General features: G+C 36.7%; 1 protein-coding gene across 1 annotated transcript; it reads right to left on the reverse strand.

The window, feature by feature from the left end:
* Nucleotides 1-11216: 11216 nt before the first annotated feature.
* On the reverse strand, nucleotides 11217-12361 carry LOC113360367. The gene is made up of 3 exons (XM_026603880.1): nucleotides 11991-12361; nucleotides 11579-11888; nucleotides 11217-11489 (listed from the first exon to the last, which is right to left on the reverse strand). The coding sequence occupies exons 1-3, from the start codon at nucleotides 12359-12361 to the stop codon at nucleotides 11217-11219; spliced, it is 954 nt and encodes a 317-aa protein (XP_026459665.1).
* Between the last annotated feature and the right edge of the window lie 460 nt (nucleotides 12362-12821).

Below are 12821 nucleotides of genomic sequence, written 5' to 3' on the forward strand. Positions count from 1 at the left end.
AAAGCATCATTTTATAGAGCCTGCTTGAATTAGTCGCGAATTTTAAGGTTAAAAAAAGTGGCGCGACCATCCTTCTTTGATCAACTGACGGGATCCCTACAAGTCGGTTGGGGATGAGGTGATTGGTCCATCTAGGAGAGGGATGACTGGTAGCACTCACGACATCTCATTGGTCGACCCAAATCTAAACCGGTTAAATCATCTAGCCAAGTCGGATGACTGAGATGATTTGTGGAAGTTTTTGGTCATCGTTTGACCTAATTAAGACTTGTATGGGCAGCGCGACTAGCCTATTTTGGGCGATGATTCGGAGCAAAGCAGGTAGACTAGAAGCGACCTGATTGGATAAAATAGTAAAGGGCCTGCAGGTAGCTATCAGGGAGCTTTCTCGGTCATGTTAGGAGAGATCCAAGCTTGTTAAATTGACCGGACAAGTCGTGTGGTCGTGATCATTCTGCGACCGACTTGGACGTACGTCCTAGATTTAATTCTTTATATAAGAAGCAACTCGACTAGCCTACATTAGCCAACAATTTGGAGCGAAGCAGGTAGGCTAGGAGCGATGTAATTTGTCGAGCCAATAGATGGGAGTTCGGTCATCACAACAACACCATATTTTTCGAGCTTGTGAGAGTTTAGGTTAGTTAATGGAGTCGTCCAAGTCGTGTGGTCGTGATCAATTTGCGACTGACTTGGGCGGCCAAAATCTATTTTCTTAAGAAATTAAACATTTCGACCAGCCTAGTTGCATTAACAATTTATTGCGGAGCTTGTAACCCAAAAGCGATGTGATTGTTCGATAGGAAAGAGGAGCTTGTGGGGGCCAACCTGGAGCAAGGCCGGTCGGCCATTGGAGGCGCCAGCTAGGGTAAACCGGCCAGCCAAGTGGCACATCCGTAATCCATCTGTGATTGACTTGAGCAGTCACGGTTCCCCTTTTGTTTATTTTCCAACTCCTTTTGGGGTTTTATTCCTACTAGATTTATGATGAGCCAATTTCCTAGCTTGCCTAGATTTAATCTTGACCAATAGGGATCAAGATATCGTGCTTGCTCCGTTTTAGGGAAAAAAATCTAATTTTTTGTAAATCGACACAAAATTAGGTTAAAAATTGAATTTTGTGAATTGACACAAAATTAATCAATTTTGGTGAATTTTGCACGTTGATGCAAAATTAATAATATTTACTCTTGCGAGTAGCGTAGCTCTGGTCTCACTTGCACAACTTTGTGCGCTTCTGATTAGGTACCTTCATGCATATCTTAATTCTGACACTTCGGAAAATTCATGCTACTCAGCTAAGAGTGAATCATTAATCATCATGTCATGTCTGTACTAAGAGTTCAGCTGGGAAAACAACATAAAATAGATACTCAGCAGGCTCTGCATTAGTGAATAATGTGAATATAAGCTCAATAAAATTTACATAATACTTGGGATATTTGCAACATGCAACAATATTATTCTAATAAATATGTAGATATTGAATTACTCAGTAAATGTAAATCGTGTAGGCAGACATATTGTTAGGGCATAACTCGGTTGAACTCACCAAGCATTGGTATGTCAAGTTTGGTTGTCATATTTTAGTATCAAAACTCATCTAGAGTCGCTTGATTAAATACTAGAGTCAACTTCGTTTACGTTATACTGGAAAGTCTAGGAATGTTGAGATGTACAAGTATTACTCCAAAGACCTAAAGAATTTGAAGAAGTAACGACTACAACGAAGACATTATCCTTCCACTTGAGGTTACTAATATTGCCTTAATCTTGTTTCCATTCCTAACGTATCTTTCAAGTCGTGCTATATTGAAAAAATAACATGTGAAGTTGTATATATTGTATATAATACTCTAGTGGTGTGACTTGGTCATAATAGTATGATCAAAGTGTCAAGGAAACATATTACGAAGTATAAACCCTTATCTTTTGGAACTTTGTAAGTACGACATCGACATAATTTATTGTATATAGTTATTTGATTATGTGTGCATTATATAGGAATGATTCACCCTAGGAAACAATGTTTTTATAACATTTATTTAAGGAAATACATATATGAACTTGTTTCATAATCGAAAGAAAATCATGATTGGTCACGTTCTTTACTGAATATCTTATGATTGACCAATATAAGATGACAAGATAGAACCTATGTTAACTTGTTGAGATTTATGGTATAACGGTCATAGCCTATATAATATAGTTTGTTGTAATCCATTATGAGATTCATTGGAAATCAAGGTGTAACCGATCACAAGCTATATTAGAATGCAAGTTACAACCGGTCACAAGTTACTTTGGGAACCAAGGTGTAACTGGTTACAAGATGAATTGAGAAGTTAGTTGTAATCTCTCACAAGCTACCTTTGGGAAGAAAGGTGCAACCGATCACAAGCTAACTCAGGAAGTAAGGTGTAACCTATCACAAGCTACCTCTGGGAATCAAAGTGTAAGCGGTCATTACCTGGTTTGGTAAATATGGTATAACCGATCACGACTTACATTATGAGGTTGGTACAACCGATCCCAAGATGCAAAATCGAGTTTCCAATATTCACATATCTCTGTATGTTTTGTGTGAAGCTTGGAATTAGGGTTTGCTAAGAAACTTCTAGATGTCGACATATTTGAACATGTACATAACTCTTGTCATTTATTTTTCAAAGATATTACTTGATACTCAAGGTGATCCCTGGTCCGAAAAAGTGAAAAGCATATAATTATGATTTTCATAATATATATTTTAATTACCAGCAATTAAAACATATCCTCTGAAATATATTATTACTTAATATGCTAGACTAATAATAGAACTTTTTTCCATGAGAGTTATCGGAAATATTGGTTAACATTAATTGGGAATAGGAGAACTAAATTTAGGTACTTTAATGTATATCTTTCGGTTTCGGAATTTCCTTGTTGTCCAAACAACCTTGGTCTATAAATACTTGAGTTTGTATTTCTTGCAAACTATCCTAAGAGCCAGGAAAACTTCATTTCTTATTGTTTCTGGTGGATCCGTCTATCCGGAGAGGAAAGTACCCTAATTAGACGATATCTCTTACGACCGCTCGTTTAAAGTCTTCTGTGGGATTAAGAAGCTATACGAGTACCGGTGGTGGAAAACTAGATAATTACAGTGTTATTACTTTTCAGTTATTGATTTGATTGACTAACGGTTGTTGAAACTTTGATTGCACCTAGTATGCTTATTCTTGAGAAGCTTCTCTTCTGATATAAGATTCACTCAAACTAGATCAAAGTATTGACGGGATCTTTAGAACAATCTTCGGATCTAAAGACATATTGTGATAATTCATTATTAACAGACTCCAATTTTGTGCGTGATTGATCACAAGAGGATTCAAATGTTGTTGTGCATGTTATTGAAGGAAATAGGAGATTTGAAGATGAAGAAGAATTCTTATTAGTTTTCGTATCTTGTGGATTTAGTGCACAAACCTTGATCGGATGGGATCCAACTAGAAACAGGTTATCTTTGATAGACTTGATTGATTAGTTGCATGAGATCGACATCGCTTTATAATTTCTATTTGAGATCTATATTGATTGATTGCGAATCTAGAAATTGATTATTTCGGTAATAAACTTTTAGATTGATCTAACCAGACAAAGGTGTTTATTAGATTAAACATAAGAGCCTTTGTCAGCGACTCATTAATATCTTCTAGCAAGATTGATTAGAGTGGTTACCAAACAGATTATTCTTTTGTTGTTTGGAATACGATCCAAAGGACTTGTTATTCACGTGCGTGACTTTAGAAGTCGAATGCGCATGGATACTGACGAACTAAGTAGCTAGGGTTAGTCTGCTTGGTCTCAACTATAAGAAGTTCGTATTAGATTTTGTATAGCGGCTTAATTCTGAGAGTATTCAAAAGTGGACTAGGTCCCAGGTTTTTTCTGCATTTGCGGTTTCCTCGTAAATAAAATCATGCTATGTCTTTTACTTTGTTTTCCGTATTATAATTTATATTATAATTAAGTAAAATACACATGTACGTTAACTCTGTAATACTTGATATTGATCCTACAGAGTTTCGGTTATTACCGAACCTATTATCAAGTACACACTTTGTTGTCGTATCGTCTCGATCTTGTATCCATAGTCATTCACACAAGTGATCTTGTTGTTGTATTGCCTCGATCTCGTATCCATACACGATCACACGAAGTGTGAACCGAATCTGTTGTATTGTCTCGACTCTGTCCATAGACGATCACATTCGGTAGAGGACTTATAGGTGGATAAATAAAATATTGTGGTGTATTTGGGTACCCTCCTCTTTTCACATATATTTTCTGATTTCGGCTGGGCAAAGTTCATAAATATAGATGAACCTACATAAGCAGAGAGGCTTAGGCACTCATTAGATTTTAATGGCTCTACTTCTTTATAGAATGAAGGCACATAAATATGAAATTTTTCGGTTTTCGCCCTAGGATAAAAACAACCATCAACACATGTGGAATCACAAAGTATGAGAAGAAGAGAACTTTGCGATTTCTATATTTATTTTTCAAGTGAGTAGCTCAATAATCGAACAAGGTCAGGATACACGAACTATCAAGGTAAAAGATAGTTGGACCTGGCTTCACGAATACCTGTGAAGTCTTTTTAGTCGCTAAACCCTAGAAGGGATTTAGGAAGAGGACGACTCTAGTTTACAAATAGGACACACAAAGAGTAGTGTCGGGATTCAAAGATCCTAGTTGCTTGAGGTTCCCCTTTTATAGACTTTCAAAGTATAGGTTGCTTTAGGTTTAAGCTAAGATAGCTGTGGAACCAAGCAAACAATATCCATAGTTAGATGAATCTTTGAAATGTGATTGACATATCAAGATATACACTTTGGTTAGGATGAACCGTAACCAAACTGTATACAAGGACCATTGTTCATGGACGGTTAGTCGAAACTAGCCGACTGAATCATACCCTAGTTATCCTTCTTGAACACAAGAATAAATTCTCACAAGAAGTTTCCTAGTACACATAAGAAAACAAATAAGTTATATTTTTCCAGACTCTTCATTGGTATTGATACCTTTGAATTTGTCATCAACTATATCCACGAGATCTTCATAGAAAATATTCTCATTAAGACGATCATAAACATGAGATTTCATGAGAACAAGTTCAGCAGAAACCTTTTCAACTCAGTTTGTAACATGTCTAGACCTTGTAGTATTTCAGCAAGTTCTAGCTTTGCTTCCTCAAATTTTTTAAGAAAATCATAAACAACATTAGCAGAGATCATCTCTTCACGCTCAACATCTTTATGATCATAGGAGAAATAACAATTCACGCCAGGAAGATCTTCAGATGATTCAACAACTTCGTCATCAACCATAGTTCTTTTCTTTCCTCTTGTTTCAACACCACCGCAAAAGTTAATAGCTTTTTCCATGATTTCAAAGGTTCGTGACATAGAAGAAATGCTTGGTTGCGGAACTTCTTGGATGAGAATTTCTCAACACAAGTTAGGGTATATAAACAAGTTTGTAAAACGTATTCTCTGGGTATAGGGTCGGTTTGTGACCTTCCCTAGAAAATAGGGTTTTTGTACTAAGGATTGAAAGACATATAGTTTTTCAAGGTGCGCAAACCGACATCTCTAAAAACACGGACTCCCTTTTTTCAAGAGGTAAACAAGAATATATTTTTAGGGAGCACAAAATATTTTTCAGTACTGCAATTTTCTACCTTTTTCTATGATATATATGTTCCTCATTGAATATAAAAATATTCTTATCTCAATAAACAATGAGTTCATAGCACAAGAGTACTAATATTCATGAAGGGAAAATCATTGAATGCTTATCTTTTGTGAATCCTGGCTCAATATGAAATTTTAGAAATCTTGTTAGATTGGAATAACCATATAAATACGTAAAGGTTACAATATGAAGAATATTATAGCTCATCACCTAAAGAACTATTTGAGAAAAATAGTATACCTGTCACACATCAATTCCTTATCCAACATGATTTTTATGGATAAGTTTCCAAAACTTGTGACTATCTTGCACAAGGATGAGACAAACTCTCACCAGGGGATAATGCTGATGTTTTCCTTTGTTTTTACCTCTTCTTTTTGGACATAAAAAGTGATAATACAATTTACTGTCAGCATAGATAGAGACAAGATTAGAATCCTTACCCTGAGGATGATTGTCTGGAAAATGATGACGGTTTGTCAATGAGATCCTTATATCCTGTAATGATCAAATTCATGTTATCTTGTTGAATCGCTTTATTGATGAGTACATCAATTTTCTCAGGAGGTGTATGAGTATCCTTACAAACCCATATCTGTGATGGTTTTTTTGAGTTCTTCTTTAACCAATTTTGTATATTATCTTTTTGACTTGTTCGAATATTCGTGGACCATGCAGAACTCACATTTCTAGTAGCAAATTTTCCTGAACACGTTTTCACCACAAGAGGTTTATACATTCGAATATCAGACACACCTTTCAGAATTAAATCTAAGGTGTTTTGGAGACGGTCAAACTGATAGTTTTCCAATCTCAATTTACACTTTCTTTGAACATGCCCTTTAGTGTTACAATAGAAGCACACTTTGTGAGTTTCAATGAAATCAAAATAGGTAGTCTTATAACGCTCGTTTTGTGAAGAAATTTAACTGATCATCTCTTGACAAAGTGCTCGTACTTTGTTTATCAGTTTTCGAGTGTGATTTTGTTAGCGTATCATGAACAACAAGTGTTCTTACCTTTTCTAACTCACCGGTCTTTTCAGAAGCTGAAATCATGGTAGATTCTTTGGATTCACTATCACAACGTGGAGTAGTACTCAACAATCGTTCGATTTCTAAGGCATTGCCTTTAAGTTTAGCCTCGAGCGAAATAATTTTCAATTTCACTTCGGCATGTTATTCAAGAAGATTCCTTGTTCTAGAATCACGTTCAAAAATAATACCAATGAGAGTATTGACTTTGTGTTTCAGCCGATTGACCTCAAAAGACTGAAATCCTACAAGTTTTAAAATCTTAGTAATTTTTTTGGCTTCTTCCTGTTCTACTTCTGAGTCAGACTCGTCAGTAAGATAATAGGGATTACATTCATCAATTTTCAACTGTTTTATGGGAACAAAGTGTTCATATATATGAGAGTTTGAGGACTCAGACTCTTTTACGGAATCCATATAGTGATAGTGTTTTCCAAACTGGTGGTACGTTTATCAGAGATTTCGTCTCTATCCATATAATCAGATTGCTTCAAACATAAACTTATTAGGTCTTTCGCATGTTTGCTCTGATACCAATTGAAAACGCGCGGGGTACCAAAATACACCACCAAATTTTTCCTAGGAAACCTGTATGGACTAAAATCAATTACGATTCTAAGAATTACAACTTAATGAATTTAATAAGGAATTATAAGAAGAGCTTATATCTCTTTCTCTCACAATCAGAATGTTAACAGAGACAAGTTCGTGAACCTAGTTATTCTGTGAGAGTACCTGGACGATTCCAAAGATCAATATCCAAGATCAATCAAGTCGTATCCAACAATTGCGATGGACTTATCTACTTGGATTGATTTAAGTACAACCTGTGATATTTCAATTATAAAGATAAACAATATAACGTGGAAAAATAAATAACACAGACACCATAAATTTTGTTAACGAGGAAACCGCAAATGCAGAAAAAACCCCGGGGCCTAGTCCATATTTGAACACCAAAATGTATTAAGCTGCTACAGAACTAGCCTACTATCAAAACTTCGGTCTGGAATGTAGTTGAGACCGAATCTACCGTCAGAGCGATTCAGTTACAATCGCGCTCCTTACGCTTCTTGAGTCTCAGCAGGACTCCGTGCAATTGATTCCCTTAGATGACGTCTTTTACAGCCTAAGAGCCGCTTCAACTTAATTGAAGACTTTAAACCAATCTGCCTCCCACAGATAAGCCTATATGCGATTTGCGTTATGATCAAAGATCAAGGTGAGATAGGAAATCGATTACCATAGACAAAGTCTAGCAAACCTCAAAATCCGGTATTTTCAACTCCTAAAGAGCAACCTAGATTATTATTCACCTCATAAGTAGATACTTGTGGAATCACAAAGTCTGAGACGAAGAAACTTTGTGATTTATATCTATCTTGCTTGTTGGAGCTAATGGCTCAACAATCAAGGAAATATCAGGATACACGAACTATCAAGATAAAGATAGTCGGACCTGGCTTCACGAATCCCTGGGTGAAGTCTTTTTAGTCGCTAAACCTAAAAAGGTTTAAAGGAGAGGACGAATCTAGTTTACAACTAGGACACAAAAGAATAGTGTCAGGGATTCAAAGATCCCAGTTGTTTGAGGTTCTCCTTATATAGACTTTCAAGGTCAAGGTTGCTTTTGATTTAAACTACGGTATCTTTGGAGTCAAGCAATCAATAATCACCGTTAAAGGAAAAACTTGACTTGAGATTAACATTATAGAATATATATACACTCTGGTTAGGATGAACCGTAACCGAACCTTGTATAATGACTTGTTCATGAAAGGTTAGCCGAAACTAGCCAGTCGAACGATAAGCTTAACCATTTTCATATAACACTTTAAGACTTTAATCTTGAGTCACAGATGTGATCAAACATGTCTAGATAGTGTTTTTATAGAGTTGTTCAAATGTCGATTATCACATAGAAATAATTATGATGCATCTGAAAAACATTCGACAGGGTAAGTAAATGTACTGTATTCCTGTTCGTGACAATTTTTGTCATGGTACGTGTACCGGTTTCGTATACCCTTAAGACAAAAATGGGTTCAGGAATCCAAAGATATTTTCCGGTTTGCATACTGGGTAAGTGTACCTTTCCAATTTAGAAACCAACAGATCTTTTATGGTTTTTGCATACTAGGTATGCGTACCTTCCTGGTTCACTAGTCAACATACTTTTTATGGTATTGATACCGGGTATGCATATCAAAAAGTCGTTGCTGAACTATATCTACGCCGGTACGTGTACTGAGTACATGTGTTTCGGCTCCGGACTTATAATTGTTCTCCCAATATGTGAACTAGTATGCATACTGTCCTATATCCATATTTACAGTAGTTCTATATCTCTCTAATAATCAATTCGAAACATTCCCGAATTACATCAATGACACATATCACTATTCCAGGCTATTTTCAAATGATTAAATCTTGAATCATAAATTTAGTCAGCATATTTCGAGAAAGATAATCAATATAAACTTGACTTAAAATTTCTATTATGCATGTAGTGTCTAATTTAGTCATGCGACAGTGTCTCATAGATAGAAAGGTGAAAACTTGAGTAACAGGTGGTTCAGTCTTCACTTACCTTTTGTTGAAGAAGTTCTCCAAAAGATTCGGTTGATCTTCGTCTTCAAACGGTAGAACACAGTGATGTCTGGTACTCAACTACACACTTTTATCCTAATCCGAGACTTGACTAAATGTAGACTAGAAACCAAGATATAGTTTTGATCAACTAAATTTGACAACAAGCTTGAAATAGCAACACTTGTGAGTTCGACCGAGCAATGCTCTAACACATGTAATATGTTGATTTCCCGAAACTATGGGTACAATTTTTTTTATTTATTTTTGATAAGGTAGAACAGTGGTCCCCTGACTACATCCAAACTCCTTCAAATTAAATGAGAGTTTGTTTAGCAATTACGGGGTTCGAACCTCTACCTCCGTATGGGAGGGAGAATGACCATTTCATGGTTCACGAATATTTTGTTTGTGAAAATATGAGACATCAGTCTATATATATGTACATCCACAACCCCTGATTCCTAAAACGGACTATGTGGTGAATTATATATACCGATGCATGGAGTTCTCCGTGAATAAGAGTATCAATCTATATAATTGGTCTATGAGTGTATAAAGTGTAATGTTTTTTCAAAAAACTCAATTTTTTTTTATGTTTTAGCAATAACTTAACAGTAGTTGGTTTCTAGGCTAAAAATAAATTGTGATTATTTTTGTGATGGACCTTAGTAATACATACGTATGGTAGGACAGTAGGACTTTATTTTGGTGGTGGGCGAAAGATAAAAGAAGTAGTACTGATTTGTCATGAGTCACTATAACCTACAACAAGGTTGCATAGTGCATACCAAGTACTGTATTTGCTTGAACCCATAGAAGCAGAAAAGGATCCCTCTTGCAGAGGCCATCTTAAAATATATATATGCACCTTTTAATAGAGAGAAACCATTGTTTTTCAACTCATAGTTCAGGCCATGCTCTTTCCTCTCTCCCACTTCCCCTTCTTCTCCAATAAAATCATCAAAAACAACCATTTTGTGTTTAGATCTAGTCCATTTTTGGACTAGATCTGAGCAGATTTCTTCATTATTCTTTGTTTTCTAGGTTAGTTAGTAGATCAGTTTAGTTTTTATTATGTTTTCCACTTATCTATACCGTTCTGGTGGTTTTATCTACTCTTTTGAGGTTTATCTTCGCTTTAATGACGATTCTGGGTTATTGGGTTGAGTTTTAAGATCAATAGCGATGCTCTCCAACGACGAAATCTCCATCTTTGTTGTCTCCGGAGACGAACTCTTCATCGGAATTTTCATCATCAACTTATCCGGCGACGAAATCTTCATCTGTGGTCTTTTTGACGACGGAAAATTCATCACTAGTTACAAGAGATTTGAGCAACTCACTCTTATTTTGGAGCATTTCTTTCTAAAGAAGAAAAAAAAAACTAAATGGTTAGAATTTAATTCCGAGAAAAACCATCATTCTGCCGATTTTATCGGATCTTATTCATACTTGTATTTGTCTTACTCCGGTAATCCTTCTCATTCTTTTGTCGGATTTCTCGGTATTGTACCTTACGATATGTTCTTGTTACTTTGTATTCTCTTATTTTCGATCTTAAACTCATTGTAACCTTGAAATCTCATTAATGAAAAAGTTCCTTGTTTATAAAAAAAAAAAACCATTGTTTTTTAATGTATAAAACAATTTAGAGCTCCGAGCAAGTTCGACAGAGTCTTTCATGCAACTGATTTCGACCAGGACAGAGATGTATATAAAAAAACTCGAATAGAAATACGCATCATCGAAGAGCCAGAGGCTTCAATCTACTCCCAAACTGGTTACTTTCCACAGCCTGGTTTGGTGGGTCAGAGAAACACAGTGGGTTGCAGTCCTTGTTACCCATCAATTTTGCGCTCTTCTTTTCCATGGCCATGATATCTCCTTCGCCTTACAACATATTAGCTTGCAGATCCCAAATTTACTTTCACCCTCATCTCCAAACTGTTTTCCCTGGGATACTTCCTCTAGGGAGCGCTCCCCATTGTCAGACCAACAACCACTTCCAATGGAACTGTGATGATCAACATACGGGCCGTTTCCACCTTGCAATTCACATTTCATAATTTTATCGCAAGTTCTACTCTTCGTCCAGATTTTTTTAATCTTGCTTGACGTCTGTTTCATGGTTGCATCAGTGAGCTGAATGAGGCTCATGTGAACAATTTCTTACAAAATTGAATTAAGATATGAAAGATCGAATGTACCAGATTCAACACCTCTGAAGCAGTCAAAACTTCCCAAGGTTTCCCCTGCGATTCAACGCCATTGACTGTTGTGAGGTCACTTCTTGCAGGTGCAGAAAAGGAAGTAATCTCAAGAAAGGGCTGGGACTCGCAAGTTATACAAACAATCCCAACCAAAGTGCCATAATCATCATATAATGGGGTGTGGGTGGCAATGACTTGAAATCGCCGGCCTTGTTTATTCCTGACAGGGAACTGCCCTGTCCAACAGGGACTCCGACCAAGCATTTCCGAAGCAGAGTAACCATAAAGGTACTCCACCATCGGATTCCTGCAACAATATCAAGAAGAACCATAGTGTAACTTCACGTAAAATGCTGCTTCAATTTATCCAAATTCTAAACACCTGACATAATTGAAAAGGAAAACTTACCAGTAGATGACCAGACCCTTCCGATCAAAAATATGGAGCGACTGGCCTAGAGACTGCAAGGTATTCAAAGATTGTATATTCGCGAGATCTACACTTTCTCTTCCTGGGGAATCAGCGGTATTCTTCTCCCTCGAGCTAGCTGTACAGACCACCGTTCCACTGCAACCCCAACTATCAACCTTCCTTGTTGGACTGGCCAATCTTGATCTCCCAACTTGATTTGAGTCAGATATCTGGGTACTGTAACCCAATTTCGGTCCACAATCATTTTCGTCTGGGGAACTGGTTTCAGAAAGGGTTAATTTTGGCATCTCATTTTCTTGGTTACCACCTCCAGCTTCAAGTTGGTGGATCTTCTTTGGAGTGTCCATGTGGTTCAGTATAAAACAACCAGTTCTGGATTTTACTTGTTTAAGGGAGTATTCAGAGAAACTTCCAGAGGTTCATTATATATATATATATATAGCACCTCTGACATTAAGGGTCTTTCCATTGGGTTCAAAGGTCGTAACAGGAAAAAATTTAAGCTTAATTCTATGGGCTAGATATCTAGTTGTTAGATTGGCCATCCACGTCAGCATGGGCAACTTTTTAAGTCCTATGAGATGGCTAATCTAGCAGTTAGATTAGCAGCGGGACCACCATATAACGCCGAACCGTTCGGCGCTCAGTGCTGAACAGTTCAGCACTTTAAATCTCAGCCGCTACATCGGAAAAAATTTTCCCAGCGCTGAATGGTTCAGCGTTTAGACCATTTTTTGAGCGCTGAACGGTTCAACATTTCAATCTCGCTGATAGTTGAACTGCGAGCAGTTGCTAGTAGAGAGAACT

Source organism: Papaver somniferum, chromosome 3, assembly GCF_003573695.1.
Source record: "Papaver somniferum cultivar HN1 chromosome 3, ASM357369v1, whole genome shotgun sequence".
NCBI lineage: Eukaryota > Viridiplantae > Streptophyta > Magnoliopsida > Ranunculales > Papaveraceae > Papaver > Papaver somniferum.